The 19325-nt window shown below is 49.9% G+C and overlaps 3 protein-coding genes and 3 non-coding genes across 7 annotated transcripts; 3 read left to right on the top strand and 3 right to left on the bottom strand.

The window, feature by feature from the left end:
* Nucleotides 1-3204: 3204 nt before the first annotated feature.
* On the bottom strand, nucleotides 3205-9845 carry LOC108577927 (synaptic vesicular amine transporter). Its single transcript, XM_017941158.1, has 12 exons — nucleotides 9834-9845; nucleotides 6543-6700; nucleotides 5608-5844; nucleotides 5328-5502; nucleotides 5093-5235; nucleotides 4836-5018; nucleotides 4669-4770; nucleotides 4238-4423; nucleotides 4012-4052; nucleotides 3748-3931; nucleotides 3412-3545; nucleotides 3205-3331 (listed from the first exon to the last, which is right to left on the bottom strand). Exons 2-12 carry the CDS (start codon nucleotides 6655-6657, stop codon nucleotides 3263-3265), a joined length of 1569 nt encoding a protein of 522 aa, XP_017796647.1. The 5' UTR covers nucleotides 6658-6700; nucleotides 9834-9845; the 3' UTR covers nucleotides 3205-3262.
* Trnag-gcc lies at nucleotides 3638-3708 on the top strand. Its single transcript has one exon. It is a non-coding gene; the product is annotated as a tRNA-Gly (tRNA).
* Nucleotides 4096-4168, bottom strand: Trnak-uuu. The gene has a single exon. It is a non-coding gene; the product is annotated as a tRNA-Lys (tRNA).
* Nucleotides 5985-6056, top strand: Trnaa-cgc. Its single transcript has one exon. It is a non-coding gene; the product is annotated as a tRNA-Ala (tRNA).
* A 1686-nt stretch (nucleotides 9846-11531) lies between the features above and the next one.
* On the bottom strand, nucleotides 11532-12955 carry LOC108577857 (odorant receptor 13a-like). Its single transcript, XM_017941074.1, has 5 exons — nucleotides 12183-12955; nucleotides 12024-12123; nucleotides 11872-11967; nucleotides 11653-11808; nucleotides 11532-11582 (listed from the first exon to the last, which is right to left on the bottom strand). The coding sequence occupies exons 1-5, from the start codon at nucleotides 12953-12955 to the stop codon at nucleotides 11532-11534; spliced, it is 1176 nt and encodes a 391-aa protein (XP_017796563.1).
* A 579-nt stretch (nucleotides 12956-13534) lies between these two features.
* Nucleotides 13535-18934, top strand: LOC108577893 (alpha-1,6-mannosyl-glycoprotein 2-beta-N-acetylglucosaminyltransferase). 2 transcript variants are annotated; one of them, XM_017941115.1, is made up of 9 exons: nucleotides 13535-13813; nucleotides 15724-15772; nucleotides 15836-15865; nucleotides 16038-16206; nucleotides 16288-16713; nucleotides 16789-17098; nucleotides 17520-17915; nucleotides 18368-18618; nucleotides 18690-18934. In XM_017941115.1, exons 3-9 carry the CDS (start codon nucleotides 15859-15861, stop codon nucleotides 18916-18918), a joined length of 1788 nt encoding a protein of 595 aa, XP_017796604.1. In that variant the 5' UTR covers nucleotides 13535-13813; nucleotides 15724-15772; nucleotides 15836-15858; the 3' UTR covers nucleotides 18919-18934. The 2 variants fall into 2 exon arrangements, with proteins under 2 accessions (XP_017796604.1, XP_017796603.1); XM_017941114.1 differs by having other exon boundaries at nucleotides 16023-16206.
* Nucleotides 18935-19325: the final 391 nt, after the last annotated feature.

Here is a 19325-nt window from a genome sequence, read left to right as displayed (position 1 = left end):
TATCGTGGTATGGTGTAGTTTCTTGACACACTTTACATACTTTACTGAGAAAAATTGATCTAACAGTGAGGGAAAGTGGAACGATATCTGAACGTTTCATACGAAACGTCCAAGATTCGCGATGATCATATACGTAAGAATAATTTGTTCACGTCAAAACAGGCAAACGTTTATTTAATACACGATATTGAACAACGTACACGTAAAGATATCATGCGTTCGAACGAGAAGTAACGCGAAGTAAGAATCGATCGGTTGAAATAAAGTTGCTCGCAGTGTGTTAGATAGATCTACGAGATAGGATTTCGAAGATATGTATTGGAAGAGAACGTTCGTGCTACGATTGTCTCTACGGCGAAGGGCGGGTGGGGTGGAATATCAGAGTGGATCCGCGCGCGCATTCAAGTTCCTTTCGAAATACATAATTGTCCCTTCCTAAATCTTTCATACGTGGTCTTTCACCTATGCACAGATATTAGTTTCTCGACAAGTTCACACACGCACATACGCACACACCATATACATAATCGGCCATCGAGAATAAAAAATACCTTTCCTCTTCTGATTTTCAGTATTTTTCAAAGACTACACACAGGCGGATTAAGTCGGACCCATACACCAGCTGGTTAAATATGTATATAGTACCTATTTATGCATCTACGTAGATACGTTCAAATGACAGGAATAAAGGGGAACGTATTGGTGGTTGTTGTGTAACCCGTGCTGTACAACACTACGCATGATTTTCAGATTGAACAGAGAATATAAAACTATACGGCGCATATGTATACATATAGGTAAGACGTGCTTTAGTAGTACATTCTGCAACGCCTAAATTCAACGAAGCTTTCTTTCGTCATTCTTTCGAGATGGTTTCTGTTCTAAAGTAACGAGAAAACTTTCGTACCTCGCGATATCGCTTATTGTCTGTTCACAATAGCAGCTATCGACGAGTCGTTAATCGTTAGGATTTCCTGTGGATTCGTTTAATCCGCGACGCAAAGAAAATATATCGTAGAACTAAGAAGAATCTATTGGGCTGATATCGAATAATTAAATCATCATGGACCACCAGCGGATACGTCTACTTTTTTTTTCGTTGTATTTTGAACGGCAATGCGATCGATCGGTAAGAAAAAAATGAAGAAAAGGATATCGACAGCAAGTGCATAGGGTGTTTGGAAGTTCCTCGTGAGAACGAGAAAGAGAACGAAAAAAGAAAAAAGCGAGCAAAGCATCCTCGTCGTCGATTAACAATGAAGTTGACTACATATATGAGGGTAGCTATATTCCGATATAATTGCTGCTTAAGTACATACATACGTACGTCCTCTATATTTACAGAAATTGAAATAATTCTTAACGCGAATGCTATATCGTGTCGGCGTAACATCGATACAGATACATATGTAGCGTGGATCGGTATGTCGACTCGTCGTTTCTCCGCGAGATTCTTCTGTCCGGCAATTCGAACCTCAAACACGAATTTTGCAAATACGATGCCCCTGTTCTCTCTTTCACGTAACCTCCCTCTCTCAAGTACACTCTATCGCGACGAACGTTCGCGAAGAATTTGCAAATCGAATTGACTCGCGTTTTTTACCGGGAGTAGGTTAGGATTAACCAACCTCGAGGAATCATCGAATTCGCGGTGGAAAGCTGTCTTACGCTTTTTTATATTTGTCACTTCCATTCCCAACAAATTCTAATCTTCGCTTCCTTAACTCTCTCCCTCTCTATGCATATCGTATATATGTATTATATTAGCATATACATATGAACGCACATGTTTGTACAAGTTAACCAGATTACGGATTGAAACATTCTACGACACTACTACAAAGATATAATTTCTACACAGGTGGAATTTCTTTTTCGTAATATGTATCGCGCTCAAGATCCACTAACAAGCGATTCGTTCCTCTGGAAATTTCCATTCGTAACGCGCAGTAGCTTAGGATCTCTACGTATGTAGTGTTTTTACTCGCTCGCATACATACGTGTATGCATACAGCTAAGGACGTGTAAGATTATTACAGCGACGTTTGGCACACGTTTCTACCATTTTCCCTCTACAGAGATATTCTATTATATATGTACGTATATGTATATACGTGTATAGAATGTCACATGCAACATCATACGCATGTTATTATGGAACTACATATAATATTTTATCGGAACAAACGGAACACGTATCGTTCCTACATATATATGTAGACATATACATATGTACGACATATACGTGTACGTATACATATGTATCATATTTACATACATACGTATGCCGTTCTATCTACGTTATTATCGTTAGTTTGTCGAGGTCGAATCTAAAGAAAAATCGGGAATACACATGTAAACGTTTCTCCGTCAGAGTTTTCCGCCGCGAATTCACATAAAGTTTATCGTATAATTTGCAAATTCGTCGTCGAACGCTTTCACGTTTCTTTCCCCACCGATCGCGGATTCGTTTAATCGTTCAATAAGCGATCACTCGTGAGAGTTGAGGGTTGTATCGAGAATGTAGTGCGAAATTGGTCGACATATATCTATTCTTGTTCCCCGATTAAAGGCAAAACCACGAGTCTCCGACTAATCGCGGGACTCATCACCGGTCTTTTCTACCTACATATGTACATACATATGTATGTATGTATATCCAATAAATATCTAGAGTGCCGCGATCCCGATTCGATTCAAGTTAATTCGCGAGAGTACGAAGAACTCTTCATCGCGCCTACCCGGTAGTTTCACGCGTATGGTTTCCCTGCAGCCATTCAGGGAATCCAAAGTAGGCGGTTCTTCGCGTGGAAAAATCGGGAAATTTTTCAGACTCCGACGCGAGTATCGTCCTCGAATCGCCGAAGATTCGTCCGTTTCGCATTTCTCCAGGAAACGGTACATATTTCCGATACAACATACAGGCACGATACGTCGATATACATATGTACGTTTGACTCCCGGTGCCACGATCAATCCACCACGTAAACGTATTCGTTTGCTAACGCGACTCTCTTGAACGCACACACTTAATTTTACGATGTAATACTACACGCGCTCATACACACGGGCGCACGTACGCGTATGCGTTACGTATATATGCATGCATGTATGTATGTATACGTATATACAATTTGCACTAGACACAAGGAACGAAATAATAATGATTCGCGTATCGTATTACCCACGCAGAGTATTTCCGTGCTATATTTAACTCGTTGTTTCTCCATTTCGGGTTGAGAACACATCCGTCCTTCCCTCTTTATTGCTCCTCTTCTTCGTTCTGGTACGTCACGTAGCGCACAGAGGATTTTTCGCCAATTATCAACGACTAAAATCCAACGAACCAACCGTTATTTAAACGAGATTCCAGATTGATTTGATTCTTTTCAAAACTCCAACCAACTTTACCTTTTTCTCCTCCTTCGTCGGTGGTGCTCTCAAAAAGTACATCAGCGGTGCGTAAAGAAAGTTTAGAATGGCAATACCGAATAACATCCATTCAAAGCCGATACTGTTCACCAAAGTACCGCTTAAAGCAGGACCTGAATGAAAACGAACGGTGATTACGATAAACGTAAAAAGGAACGCGCGGTCGTATGTAGAAAAGAGAATCGGTTAACGTAGATGAATAAGAGCATCGGTGGTTCAGTGGTAGAATGCTCGCCTGCCACGCGGGCGGCCCGGGTTCGATTCCCGGCCGATGCAAAATTCTTTTTTTTTTTCCTCCTTTCTTATCTTACGTACCGATAGCGAAACCTAAGCAAAAGGCAACATCTCCGATAGCGTAGACACTTCCATAAACGGCGGTGTGTCGTATATCTACCAGGTATGCTAGTTCTGGCATCATCGAACTGTCCACCATGCCAATTGCGAATCCCAAGCCGGCATTCGGTACGATCAAGTGGTCGATGCTTTTGGCCAACGGTATCTGTCGGAACACGAGGTAAAGTGTATCGCATCGTGTATCGCTGGTGGAAGGAAAAGGCAGAGGAGTTTTCGAATACTTACACACATCAAGCAAATACCGATCACGACAAGTCCAATCAACGGCGTTGAAAAAAAGAGAAGAGAAAAAGAAATAAAAAAAAAGTTCGCCCGAACAGGGACTCGAACCCTGGACCCTCAGATTAAAAGTCTGATGCTCTACCGACTGAGCTATCCAGGCGATGTAAATACTGATGCGTTGTTCGTTCGGGTCTAGGTTCGTGTAGACTGTAAAGTTTGGGAAAAGCCACCATCACCAACCTGCCCATTTTGTGTCCAAGCGGTCCAAAGAGATTAGTACCGATTAAGTAGCTAATGCTCGCCGGTAAAAAGGTGGCGCCCTGTTTCCATCTGCTCGCGCCCATCGTGTCCATCATCCAAATCGGAAGACTAGGTTCGAGCATAGCGATACCCATGTTGGCGAAAGTTATAGCGCCTGGAAAAAGTCTTTGTAAACTGTTAATATTCTATTTATTATCGGACTCAGAGGAAACGTGTTTGCTCTTTCAAATGCTCTAACGAATACCGGAACTCCTGGTCTCCGAAAAAGGGAAAGTTCGGGTCCGCTTATACCTAGGAACTGTTTACGCTATTGTATCGCAGTGTGCAGTGTGCAGACTCGAATACGAACACCAGACACATCTGGTTAGGAGCCGCGACTGGAAAAGGGGATACACGTACCGGCAGCCAAACCGATGTAAGGATCGGTGATCAAAGATTTGAGAGACGGTGGTTCTGCTTCGGTGTACACGACGGACGGTTGAAGGACCAGAAGTTGCAAAACTGAAAAAGCGTTCGGCGGTGAGGGGGAGCGAGTAGCGTTGGATGGTAGGAGAACGGATACTCACTTCCGTCGCCAAGGGCCAGGGCCGAAAGGATCAAGAACGGGGCAGATTTTCCCACGAATTCGTACATAACACCGCCAAACGGTGGACCGATGAGGACACCAAGTGCTAAGCCACCTAGCGCGAAACCCATAGCGTTCCCGCGTTCTTTGTCGTCTTGGTATCTTTCGGCCAGCATGCCCATGCCTGCGAATCGAATGGAAATAGGAATACGTACTTACACCCCTAGAGATACGAAGACAGTGTCTCTCGAGCCGTACCTGATACGCTCGAACACGAAGATCCTACACCTTGAAGAGCCCTTGCCAAGAAAAGAACGCTGTAGCTTCGTCCAAAGGCGAATATCAGGGTAGAAATGAACATGATGATAAAGCCAGTGAACATGGGTATGCTATATCCGATTCTGAAGAGAGAGAGAGAGAGAGAGAGAGAGAGAGAGAGAGATATAAGGGTGCGGAGGGATAAAAAAAATGAGAGGCAAAGTAAGATGGTTACTTGTGAGTGAGCGGACCAACGATCGGATTCGCGAGCAGTTGAACGAAAGCCTTGGACGCGAACATTATACCAACGGCGATCGTCTCTTGAAGCAATTCGCGGTGCCTTTGTTTCTTTTCCTCCGTATCGAAGGTCGAACTGGACTTTGCCGTCTCTTTGCCGTCGTCCGTAATCCCTGTGGCATTACGGAAGTAGCATTGTGGAATGAAAAGGTGATTGGAGGAGATTAGGGGTGAGTCCTCGTTCACCCTCGCAGAAATAAAGGAGGAGCGTCTCTTACCAGGCAAATCGGTGGAATCGATGCTAGAGAGGGTGGTGGTCGCGTAGAGAAATTCCAGCTGAGAATCGTTCGCTCTGATCGGAGCACAGGGGCATTTCGGCGTGGTGGTGATCGCGCTCGTCGGCTGAACACCGGCGAGCGTAGTTGGTCCACCACGTGGACCAGTCCCTTCGAGATGTTGGCTCAGGGTTGCGTTAGGGTGCTTGATATCGTAGAGAAACTCCGGTATAATCGGCACTGTAACGCGTTTGCACCTGGCTAGCATTAGAAACGCTCGAAGGAAAGGTAGAGAGCGGTAAATAAGAGAACGAGCAGAGGATAGGAGAGACGCGTGAGATTCGGTTGAACATGTTCCGTCGAGCAAACACTCTCAACTCGGGGGTGTAACTCAGTGGTAGAGTGTCTGCTTCGCATGCTGAAAGTCCTGGGTTCAAATCCCAGCACCTCCAACCCGATCGATCGATTATTTTTTTTCCTCCCTTTTCCGCCGACGCAACGTTTAAATAGACATTTCTAAATATTCGTGTAGGAGAGGGTGGGAAAGGTTCACTATCGTCTTATCCATCGGGAGCGCACCTCGTGATTTGTTAGCGCGCATAAGAAAAGCTGTTTGGTATACGGTACATAAATGCATGAACACTTATCTGGATTGGCAGAAGGTGGCTAGGTGGCGAGGCGAGGCTTATATTTCCGAGCTATACAGACGCGTGTGCCTCGTGAATTAAACATCGCTGGACGTCGCGATAAAAGAAAGCCAGCAGCCACCTTGGGTCACTATCGGCCAGCGTAGGAGTAGGATAGCTAAACGGCTGGAAAATCCGAGTGACCCTAAAGCAGGCTAACCACTTTCCCCCTCCAGCTAGAAACGCGTTTCTCCTCCGATCGAACGAATTAATCTCTAGAATGAACGATATAGGGGATCGGGTGGCACTTACCAACCGTGGTCAACAACATATTGTCCAAGAGTAGAGCGATAGCGACGATCACGAGAACCAACCTCCGCGATTCTCGACATCGTTGCAACCAACCGTTCCATTCTCCACCGCCCATCCTCAATTCCTCTCCTCTCCTCTCTTCTCTTCCGTCGGACGATCTGCAAAGCAAAGATAAAGTGATTTGAAAGAACAAGTATCGGCCGCGTTGCTGAATTTCCTCAACGTCATCGACGACGAAGATAAAGTGAATTTCCCATTGATCGCTAGAAAGGTGGAAGGCGATTCGAACTTCCGGCACTGAAGCCACTTTCCGGTACTTTGCAGCGATCAGCGGTTCACACGCGTTTTCCTAGGTTCGCGAGATCGAAGGTGAGGGGGGAAAAAGAGAAAACGTACCAGACACGATCAGGCTATAGAATTAGCGGCATTAATTGCTCGCTTTTAACGATACCTCCCATGGACTGTCGCTCTTTTATTCGTAATAACTCGATTACCCGATGCTTTTAGCTCGGCTAATTTTCGCACGCTCTCCGTGAATAGGAAACCATTAAGGCCGTCTAAAGCGGCGCCCGATAACCATTCCTACCGCTCTCCTCGCCCTCTCACCTCATTAACAGCCGCTTTCCTCATGCTCTGCTTTTTCGTCAGGAGACGCGCACTAGAACGAGACGATGCGAAGCGAGAACGAGAAAATAGCGCCCTCGACAGGGTTGGTTCCACGAGATAAGTCTTTTCTACACACGCGCAGACCGATCGTCCGACCCTTCCGTCTGTTTCTTCGATATTTCTCCGAGATCTGTATAGGGAATAATTGATAATTCTATCGTAGGTTCCGTACACTAGGAGATGGTACATATACGTGGCTGCGGTGGCTGTTAGGAAGGAGAGCGGAGAAAGATTGATAGGACGGTGTGTGCGTAAGGGAGGGCGGGATAAGAGGAGTGGGCTAGGAAAAATCGCGGAGAGCAGCGAGGGCGCGTGGGGTTGGGGAAGAAGCAATCAGCATTTTCCTGAAAGCCAAGTCCCCTGGGTGCGTGCATTATTCTCGGAAAGAACCGGAGAAGATTTTTCTCTTGCCACTACTCGTCGGCTCCCCGCTTTTTCTTCTTTTCGTCCTGTTTCATTCCCTTATCTGTTGGGTAATTACGACGAAGAATGACCGCGACCGTTTCCGTCTCTAGCTCGCAGAGCCAATTCTTTACCAACTTTTTCTTCCACCGCTCTCCGGTTACTCTTTCGATACGTACATTTACACGCGACAAAACGATAACAAGAACACGGAGTGATCGTTAATCGCGCTCGAACCTCCAATTGAATTTTCGATGGAGAGACATGGGCGGGGAGGGAGTGGGAGCGCAAACGCGATGCTTGAAATCGATGGTTCGAGTGTGCGTTATCGATGGGAATATCTAGATGCTGTCGAAAGGGTTTGACACGGTAGTAGTGGTTTTGCGATTGACAGTTTAGTTGGCTTCGCGTTGATGAAGTGACTGCGGAACTCATCCGACCTCGTTATCCCGATTCGACGGACGCCTCCTCCACTCTCTCCTGTCCTTATGCCCATTTTCTCGTTTCACTCGTATCCACCGACCGCGATTATATTCCGGAGACGGGTACTACGTAGATCGGGAAAGGCGAGCTAATAGAAAAATCGTGTCGACCGTCAACCGACTCGATTTATCTTACGGTCGTGCCATGCCGTGGCGATTCGCCTCGCCGCACACCGGCTGGAAGACCACGAAACGAATCGATCGAAGCCGAGTGGGAAAAAAGGTGAAACGATAATTTCCAAGAGAAACCTCGACTCTCGATTCTGTCAAAGTTAGTTTCAACTTTGAGAAGCAATTAGTACCGCCGCCCGAGCACCGAACAACCGGAACAGTACAGTTCCGCCGAATGAATAGCTCGATCGTATCTTCGCGACAACTTTATAACGCACGTCTCGCTCGACTCTCTCCCTTTCTCTGCCGAAACGGAACGCTAACTAGATCCACCCCTGGGTGGGACAATTACGCACCGTTTCAAACTCTATCGAGCGAGCCCTGTCGAAAGGAACCGAGAGACGACGAAGCAGAGGAGACGCGTTTAAAAGGCAAACTGTTGCTTCCCGCCTCAACAAGTTGGCCGACGCGACGGAGGAAACGATTAGCACAGACCGATCAATTTCGCCCGAGACACCCTGCCAACAGATCCCTCGAAACTTCCTCTCGGCACCGCCGCTCCTTCTTTTCCTTCACTCTTTCGCACTTTTCACCGAACCAACGCGACACGGTGACTCCTATCCATCAACCATTGCGAGAGAGGAGCTCCTTCTTCCTCTATCTCCGTCTCCTCCTCTTCCTTCTTCTCCTTCTCTCCGTCCAATAGGATTTACCTTTGGCTACGCGCGAATCATCCGAGGTCTTACACCTTAGGGTGAACGGAACGTCGTCGTATCTCGAATGTTTACACACGACGACCTAACCGGAGGAGAGGAAGAGGATGTTTAAGCCGGAATTAGAGACAATCCGTCTATTCTAAAAGTCCGTCGCTGCATCTGTCGACGATAAATTAGCATAAGGAGCACTGGCTTCTGGATAGATATCCTATCCATCTGGACAAAGAGGCGCGAAATTCGGTTTTTCCGAGTCGGAAATACGAGCACGGAGAAAGTGGGAGGAAGCGCAGAGTGCAGGAGTCGGTTACGCCGGGTCTGGTGATCGGGTAATCGCATTATACCTGGTAATTACGAGCCGAGTGGTGCAGGACAAGCCCGTGTAGTAGTAGTAGCTTGGGCAAAGTACCGAGAGCAGGGTTATGCAGATTGCTTTATAACCTTGTTACCGATCGCTCTATTAACCTCGCGAACTTGATACCGGGCTAGAATCTTTCTAACCCATTAGACCAACTACGTATCTACCTACCGTTCCGTTCCAACAGCATGCGGGAAACGCGTGCACACTTTGATCGTACTCGAGAACGAGCCAACCTGGAAGCTGCGTACGACACGCGGAAATGAGGGTACTCTCGACAACTGTAGAGTCGCGCGCTACCTTCGAAACGGAAATTCAAAGGGGAGAGAAGGGAAGATAAGGGGTAAAAAGCGAGCGGAGATAAAGGCGAAGGGACAACGAAGCCGATTCTTCCCGTCCGCTTCTCATCGATCGGAGGAGACAGGGCGTCGTCGGAAGAATCGATTACCACCTCGTACGATGACCGTATCGTCCTATCGATCCTAATCCTAATCGTGATCGCAGCTATGGTTCCCGAATGGTTACCGAGGGTAAAAGTAACAGAAAGGACAAGTCTTACCTAGGTGATCGGAGATGGAGCGGCAAATTGGACTGGACTCGCGAAGAAGCTCAGTATCGGTCCGGACGCCGATCACGAATGATGGTTCGAGGTGGAAGCGCCGTGGCCGATTGAGAGCGACGCCGGTGACGAGGGTGCATCTCACCCCGATTTTTCCGGCTCGGGGCTGGCTCGCTCGCACTCTCCTGCCTACCGCCGCCGCTCGTTCGCGTCCGCGTTCTCCGCCACTCTCTCTCTCTTTTCTCGATCCACGAAGATCCAGAGAGACTCGCGAAAGCGCATGGTCCACCGAACGGAAACCCCCACTGCTCCTCCTTCGCTCCCGCCCCTTTCACGCTTCTCCCCAAACCGCGTTAACCCTGCCCCTACGCTTCCTCTCTCGTTCTCTCTCTCTCTCTCTCTCTCTCTCTCTCTCTCCACCTTGTGCACACCACTTCTATCTCCGTTTCCATTATCGACACTACTCTGTGCCAGATTTGACGGAGCCGCGCCTTTGGAAAGACTAGGAAAAGGGATCGCGCGATAGGGTGGAAAATAGAGGCGGACCGAAAGAGCGCGGGAGAGAGAGAGAGAGAGAGAGAGAGAGAGAGAGAGAGAGAGACGGCGCGAAGATTAAGACGCAGGCAAGGGTAGGAGAAGGTTGAGGAGGAACGAGAGATAGGTGAAGTGACGGACGCAGGGAATGCGGGCCGAGGTCGAAAGGCACGCCGAGCCTTTGAGGAATTCCCGATACAAGCGCCGCTTTATTAAACCGGCTTTTATCACGTTCCACGAACGGAGACGAGTCTCCGACCCTTTTCCACCAAAGGGTCGACCCTCGACCCTCGACGATCGATCGAAAGGAAAATTCCGATTAAAGAAGCGCGCGCGCTTCGCGGATCGCGCGAATCCTACCTACCGCGTTACCTACCCACCACCTGTGGAGCCTCCGAGAAACGAGAAACCGATATAGAAATTCCAAGCAGGAAAGCGGGTACACTTGTTGATTTTAGGAAACTCCAGGGAAAACGCGCACCGGCTGCAACTTGTTGCTAAACCGTCGCGTTCGATCAACGATTCCTCTGCTCTCGCGGCAACACCGAACCTTTTTCGCCAGGCTTTCGCCTAGCGAACGGGGAGAGATGCCTGTCCGCGGCAGCCGCTCCTCTGTCTCCCTACACCCATCTCCCCTGTAATTAATTCGAGAAGGACCGGATCGCGAGGACGGCCAAGATTGCCTCCCCTCTCCACTTGCCGCTTCTACTTTCGCTCCATTTTTCTCTCCCAGCTCGCGCCGCCTTTTCTCCGCGATTCCTCGTCGTTTCGGCATCAAGCCGTAAAAACGATGCCTGTCACAACGATCCCGAGGATATCCCGAGGATATCCCGAGGATATCGGGGGATTACAGAAGAACTCACTTAACCGGTAATTGCCGAACGAACAATTCTCTCTTCCTCTCGACCTAACTCTGCGTCGTCCTAACTTGTCTACGCAAGAAAGGTGGAACGTGATCGTCGATAGGGAGGCCAATACTCGTTTCTCGAACGCGCGTGGCTTTCTTTCTTTCGGCTAATATTCGCGTAACGCGCGACCGCTCTCTCTCTCTCTCTCTCTCTCTCTCTCTCTTTCTCGAAACTTGGAAAGATCGTTTATTCGATTATTCATCTATGCGCAGTCGCTTTAAAGTATCGCCCTAAACATTTTGACGATAACAGAACGTCAATTCATGGTTCGAACGACGGTGAAGAAGGACACGGCCGACGATATCATCTGCGACAGAAAAGAAGAAATGAGCGTGGGAAGGCGAGACACAGAGGAGAATAGAGATAACGACGGATACAGAGGCAAACGTTTCCAGAGAGAGTCCGACGATTTTTCCGGCGGTCAGACGAACCGGTTTCTGACCTCTGATCATCAGCATGTTGGTTGGTTTTCGCAAGCAACGAGGGTACCAATGCCAAGGCACCGTATAGGCTGCACGACCGATCGCTTCGCTCTGAACAAAGTAGACGAAATAGAAACTCTTTTCGAGGGTTTCAGAGAGTCAGTCTTGGTTTACCTTCGAGTAGAGGAAATCTGCGGGCCAATTGCAGAGGAAAAGCTGGATGATGGCTATCGAGAGTTGGCTGATGTACTTGTATTTATCAGGATCGTCCTGTTCCAAAAGGTTTTATATTACTCCGTTGCGTCTGGCAAAGATTCGTTACTTACCCCGATCAACTTGAAGCCCACTAAAGATATGTTGTACGTGCTACCGAACAGCTGCGTGAAAAACATCACGTTCGTAACACGTTCGATGTCCTGGCAAAACCTGAAAATGTCCAGATACAAGCGGCGAATCGACGACGCGTCCTCGATTAACTAACTCACTCGAGGAGCATTCGATGACGGATCACCAAGACTCGGAGATTTCTCGTCTGTACGCTGCTCGAAGAACGATCGATCGCGTGTAAACTCTCGATTCGAGATCGAATCACGTCGAAATGAGCACAAGTGAGCAGGACGAAGAGAGGACCGATCGTGTCTACTCCGACACAGGTGATGCCGACGTTCAACATCGCGAACAGCTGAAGGGCGCAAGTGATCTCGTACCACGGCGTTTGTTGCACCTCAAGAAAGAACACGTACGGCAAACGTCTAACCGTACTGTCGACCGTGCCGTTCTCCGAGAGGTTCTCCGGCGAGGGTTGCGATTGATCGAAGAGAGCGAACACGCCGTAAATGAAGATGGTGAAGACGCAGCTGGCCAAGTAGCAGCGGGTCAGCAATCTCGTTTTGTTCGCGTAACTTCGAACGATCTCCTTCTCCCGCGGTTTCAGAGTCGACCAGAGGAACTCGCAGGCTTCGAGCATCGTTCGACAGGTACCGCGGAACCACGACAGGATCGAGAACCGCGCCTGACCGCCCACGATCGAGATGATCATCGTGAACGACTCGAAAATGGTGTCCAGGTTCTCCATACACGTGACAAATTGATACGTGTACGAGATGCTGTATACGGTCAGACAGCCGAACGCTACACACGCCAGACCATTTCTACCTAGAAATCCTGAACCGCACGGTATCACGCCGCACAATCTCAGAAGATCCAGATTCAAGCCGATCAATCTATCGAATTCACCACCCTCGTCCTTTCCCTTCATATCGCGGTTCTTCGGTTCGAGGCAGTTTGCCCCTGCCTTCCACTTTTTTCTCCGCTCGAACGTGGAAACGCGACATAGCGTGGGAATAGCGCCTCTCGTGTTCGCAAACTATAGGGGGCGGAGGTATTCCAACACCTATCATTAACGGCCAGAGAGTACGGCGTAAAAGTTTTCGTTTCGCGTGAGACACGCAAAAACTGCCCCTTGGAAAGTTTAGCGGAATAAGTCGTCCCATCTATTGGCCGCGTTCGAGGAAACGACGACGTGCTCGATCGAGTGGTCCGCCTCCTCGGAACCAAAGATGGAAGAGTTATCCGGCGAGGGAAAGGTGGTTATCGACGCCGACGGGGACTACGAGGGGGAAGATGATGACGACGACGACGACGACGACGACGACGACGGTGTTGCTCGTTTCCGACGAGGGATGGCAGGACGAGGAGATCGATCGACTCCCGGCTGAAATCGCACCCCCGCCGCGTCGGGCAACGTGCTGGTGTGTATCGCGGCGAAGGGTGGGCGGGGTCGTGGTCGCGGTCGCGGTCGCGCGCTCCCTGCGATTCTAGGATCGCAGTTTCGAGGAAAAGTCGCGCGTACGGTGCACGGCCAACACCGCCGCGTCGCGTGAAGCGAGGAAGCAAGTGCAGAGGGAAACGAAGGAAGGCAAGCGGGCAGGCAGGAAGGAAGAAGGCGAGAAAATTCTTCGGCAGATCGTCGCGATGATTCGCCGATGCTTCTTTCGGCTAGCATTTCTCCCGACTTACGTCGCCGCGCTCGCCGATACGTGATCGGCCGAGTAACGCAAGCCTCTCGCCTTTGCTGCGATCTCGTCGAAACCTTCCGAGACGACGGTGGACCTACGTAAGTAGAGTAGAGTAGAGGAGAGTAGTGTAGAGTAGAGTAGAGTAGAGTAAAGTTAAGTAAAGGAAAGTAAAACGCATTCGTCGTTCGTGCCGAGAGAGCATGGCTGCCTCGAGACCCTCCACACCGATCGATATTCCACACAACCCCGTCCATTCTCTCGCTCTTTTCCACCTTCGCTTTCTCCGTACAACCCCCTTCCACTTTCTTCCTTTTTCCACGAGGTTTCAACCGTTTCGTTACCTAACCAAAAGAAAAACGGGAGCAGTTGAGAAACCGCAACGCGGCACCGAGAGAAACAGAATTTTCCGGTTCACCTTGAGAGTGACGCGTGACGAAGCGATTCGAGTCGAGTCGAGTCGAGTCGAGTCGTTTGCATTTGCGCGTCAAGTGAATTAACCGTCATGCGAAACGTGTTCGCGGTTAGCAAGGCGACGCGACGCATGCTCGCACGCTCACCTGTGCGATTTCGCAGCGAGTAACGCTGCCCGGTAGCGGTGTCGCGACCTACCAAACCCGATATCGCCGAGGGTAAAAAGTGCCGGGACAGATCTCGAGTGCGAACGTGTGCCAAGAGGCGCACGTGGTTATCAAGCTCCAATTTTAGAGAGAGAGAGTCGAAGGGTAAAGAGTTTTATCGCTGTTCGAACTCCTTCTCGCAGCTCGAGTGCCTCGCCGCTTCCCTCTGGCTCGCGCAAGAAGAGGATATCGCGTGGTTAACTTGCTCACGGATATCCGCATTGTTTCGCGTCAACCAGCCAACTCAGCTGACCTACATTAGCCAGCCAGCGAGCAAAATGGGATGTAGAGCCACTCGATGCTCATCTACGGAAAACCACTCGCCGGAGAAACCCCGGAGACCTTGCTCTTGCATTCTCCTCGCCGTCGCGTCGTCCAAACCTCGCCGCTCCTACGCCATTCTTACAGTTTCTCCTCGACGTCGCTCCCGAGTTTGTCCCCCTGGTGTTACCCGCAATCTCATGGCTCGATCGCGATACCAATTCGAAACGTTCAGCCTGTAAAGCGTTAAAGTTCCAGTCGCGGAAACAGGATCGACCGATTCAGCTGATTTCTCGTACGTTTCAACGGCTCCTCCCTTGAGCAACGACGACGGCAGAACGACCGGACTTACACAATTGCGACGTAGCCAAACGTTTCAATACGACCGGCGATAATCGTCGATCAAGGTCGATCGCGTAGGCTGCCAGACATTTGCTACGTTTTCAAGTTGCATCGTTCTCCGTCAACGCGACTAACTCGCTTCTCCTCCTCCTCCTCCTCCTCCACCTCCTCCTTCTCTTCCCCCGCCACCACCACCGCCATCACCACCTCCACCGCCTCTTTTGCTCCCCTCTTCCTACTTTCTACAAGTCCGCGTGCCGTACTAAAAATAAGTTAGGCCATCGTCTTCCGTGCACGGCGCTATGAAAAGAAGAAAAAGCGGTGGAAATACATTGCCGACAGTGTTCGCGCTACCTCCAACCTCTAACTTGCACGTCAGACGACAGGAAGAAAGCGCAGGCTGATATCGAGTACGCCGAGAGAAAGGGAAGGTGGCAGAGGAACGGGCCAAAACCAGAGATCGCCACACCACCGTCCTCCAATCGGCCTGCTCTCTAATCTTTGAAAAATTAAACTCTGATTTCACGCTACGACCGATAACAAACGTGATTCCGATGCCAGCATTCGCACACGCCCCCCGAACCGAGATTCTCTTCGATTCGCGTACGCGAATCGTACGGGGGAAACGTTCACCCACCAATTTACTCTCCTTTACCTTCTCTTCCTTTTTCCTTCCACTTGTCGTCGTCGTATTCGCCGTCGTCGTCGTATTCGTCGACGCGGGAAAAAGAACAAGAATAGAACGCGGCTCTTTTTTACCCGATCTCGTTTTTCTCTCTTTTTCGCAGATTTCGACGAAATGAGGGACCATCCGTCGCGCCTTTTCTCCGATACGAGGTAAGAGGATAAGCGAACGAGCGAACGAGCCGACTAATTTCGCTCGCGTTCTCTTTATTTCAGAACGGTCGCGTAGGAATGCCAGAATGAGAGGTGAGCGAGACAAAATTCCGATTCGTTCGCACGACACTGTCGACTGCCTATTTGTTCGTGGTATACACATATAAGGGAACAAAGCGACTAGCACGTGCGATTGTCGTTTAACGAAACCCGATTCGCGCTGGACTGTGCACGGTCGAACGTTTTGCAGGAGTGGCGTTTCTAGGGACCATCAGATCGGTTCGCGGAACATTCCTCAGGACGCTCGTCCTCGTCTTCCTGGCAACCTTCCTCTGGCTTCAGCTCCACGTCATCAGTCTGACCGGGCGAAACTCCGCTGGACAAGCCTCCTCCAACGAGACGCTGTTCGCCCTCGTACCCCAAGAGTTGCACAGGTAGTACACGCCAAAGGAAACCCTCTCCGGCCCGATCAACTCGAGAAACAACCGCGACCCCTTCTGCTCTTCCCTTTCCAGGTTTCTCAAGGATCGCCGAAACGGTTCTTCCTCCACGTTGACCAACGCCACCACCGACGCGCTCACAGAGTTCGAGATCGCGGAAATTCGTCGGAACATAGAGAGAGCAAATGCCGAACAGAGAGTCTACAACGAAGAATCGTTCGGCCCGCTGGCCATCGACGCCCCCGTCATAGTGATTCAGGTGCACACAAGGCTCACCTACCTCAGACACCTGATCGTGTCGTTGGCTCAGGCGAGAGGAATCGAGCAAACCCTTCTGGTCTTTAGTCACGACGTCTGGCATCCGGACATCAACTATCTAGTGCAGAGCGTCGACTTTTGTCGGGTCATGCAAATATTCTATCCTCACAGCATACAGACGCATCCTCGGACCTTTCCCGGCGAAGATGCCAACGATTGTCCGCGAAACATTCGCAAAGAACAGTGAGTGTGTAAAGTTAGGTTATACTATCCTCTACCCACCGCCACGTAACCTTTTCACCACCACTCTTCCTCCAGAGCCCTCAATCTCGGATGCATCAACGCCAAGCATCCCGATCTATACGGACACTACAGAGAGGCGAAATTCACGCAGACCAAGCATCATTGGTGGTGGAAGGCGAATCGCGTCTTGGATCAACTCTCCGTCACCAAGAATCACACCGGTATGGTACTTTTCCTCGAGGAGGATCATTACGTTGCCGAAGACTTTCTCCACGTTCTCAGACTGATGGAGCGCACCTGCAAGCACAGCTGCGAGAGATGCAACGTTCTCTCTTTAGGCACCTATCTCAAGACCTACAACTATTTCGCCGACTTTAGCCGAAAGGTGAGACGCTTCTCTAATCGTTCGGTCAGCATATCCCCTAGCATCCGTCCATTCGGATTCTCTAGCTTAGGCTAGGTTAGGTTAGGTTAGGTTAGGTTAGGCCGCGATCCGCGTATTTCAACCTGACCGATCGGTTCTCTCTTCTTCCACACAACCAACCGCGTTGCCTTCCTTTCGCTCTCTCTCTCTCTCTCTCTCTCTCTCTCTCTCTCTCTCTCTCTCTCTCTCTCTCTCTCTCCTTCTTGAAAAGACAAACGACGCGTTCCACAGTTGAAAGGGGGTGAAAGGATGGCTCCGCGCGGCGCGACAAAAACTCGTTGAACGATAGGTGCGCGTTGAACGTCGTATCGAATCATCACCTCGCTGCTCTCAGTGTGAATATCTCTGTGTGTCGATGTTTCACGCACGCCCCGTCCGTTAGTTCCTTGGCGTCAACAGCGCCCTGCAAAAGGAACTCCTGCGTGGATTAAAGAGTCAGCGAGAAGCGTCTACGACGGGGCAGCAGTTGGCAAGAATCAACGACCTCGGAGCTGTCGGTGGTAGCGGCGCGATTCCAAGCGGTACCGGTAGCAGTACCAGCGGCAGCAGCAGCAGCAGCAGCAGCAGTAGTAGCAGCAGCAGCAGCAGCAGCAGCAGCAGCAACAGCATCAGCAGTAGCAGTGCAGGCGGCAGCCGCACGGCCAGCGGCACGAGAAACACTGGAAACGCCAACGTTACCGGTGCCCTCTCGTCTGCCGCTCGGAACGTGCAGGCGGTGCAAGCTGTCTCCGCATGGGCTTTCCAGCTCCTACCCGACCTCTACAATCATTATCAAAAGGTTTCGACGACCCCTCGTCCGTTACGATCGCTATTGCTATTGACGAATCTCCTTCTCGTCGCGATCACGACTCCTCAGCCTTCAGTCACACCGTCCCTCAACTTTCTTTTCTTCTTCGTCATCTTTTTCTTCTTCTTCTTCTTCTTCTTCTTCTTCTTCTTCTTCTTCTTCTTCTTCTTCTTCTTCTTCTTCTTCTTCTTCTTCTTCTTCTTCTTCTTCTTCTTCTTCTTCTTCTTCTTCTTCTTCTTCTTCTTCTTCTTCTTCTTCATGCCGCTCGAGCACACGTGCACGAGTTTTTCCCTTTCTCTGAAACGACTCGAAGAAGAATCGTCGCGGCCGGCACACGCTCGGCGCGCACCGATCGTTCCGCGCTCTTCCTGCTCGTTCTCCCACCTTGCCACCACTTTAGCGTCACTCGTTAAAAATTCTGTCCGTGGTGTTTCGTTCGACAGGCCGAGGTGATCCCTTGGATCTCCAGCAAACACAACATGGGGATGGCGTTTAACCGCGTCACGTGGAACAAGCTGAGAAAGTGCGCCGCCCAGTTTTGCTCCTACGACGATTACAACTGGGACTGGAGCCTTCAGCACATCGCGCAAACCTGTTTGCCGGCGAGCAAAGGAGCTGGAATCGCGCCTCGCACCGACTCCGGCTTGATCACCATGATGATGAGAGCACCTCGAGTTTTTCACATCGGGGAATGGTAAGTCTCCTTCCCCTTTCCCTATTCTCCTCCAAAACTCATTCTTTCTTCCAACTGTTTCACCATGCCAGCGGAGTCCATCACAAGAAGAACAATTGCGAGTCGACCGCTGTGATAGCCAAGGTTCAGAACGTTCTAAAGGCCGCCCGAGACCACCTTTTTCCTACTCAACTCACGCTTACCGTAGCTGGCACTGCGAAGAAGACGAAGCTCAGGAAAGGCAACGGGGGATGGGGCGACACGCGAGATCATCGACTTTGTTGGAACATTACCATTTACCCGGATCTCGTTTTACCCTAAGAGCCCCCCCCCCCCCCACCCCGTTCTTCATTTTAACGCCTCGCCTCGCGTCCAGTTTCGTCTCCCGCGAGAGACGCTCGTTCATCGACGAAAAGTTCCTTCGCGTCCGCGAATTATTCTATAGCACCGTGCTTATCCTTATTCGTTTCGGGCTAACGTTATCGAACGATGCGCGCCTGTCTCACGACTCGGCTCATCGACGACTTTGCCTCTCGACCCCGATCAAACGACCAAACAATCGTCGTACGTGCCCGATGAGTGTCACGGCGAAGAAACAAAGCAGGCGGCAAGCCATTCTCGAGAAGAGACGATCCGAATGAATTTCGAACGACACCGAGAGCGACACCAAAGCCATCCACGAGTCGCGAAATCTACGATAGGGTACCGTTTTATATTTCTAACGAGAT

The sequence above is a fragment of the Habropoda laboriosa genome, unplaced genomic scaffold (genome assembly GCF_001263275.1).
Source record: "Habropoda laboriosa isolate 0110345459 unplaced genomic scaffold, ASM126327v1 scaffold801, whole genome shotgun sequence".
Lineage (NCBI taxonomy): Eukaryota > Metazoa > Arthropoda > Insecta > Hymenoptera > Apidae > Habropoda > Habropoda laboriosa.
Note: the sequence above shows the minus strand (reverse complement) of the source record. Positions and strands in the feature narration are given on the sequence as shown.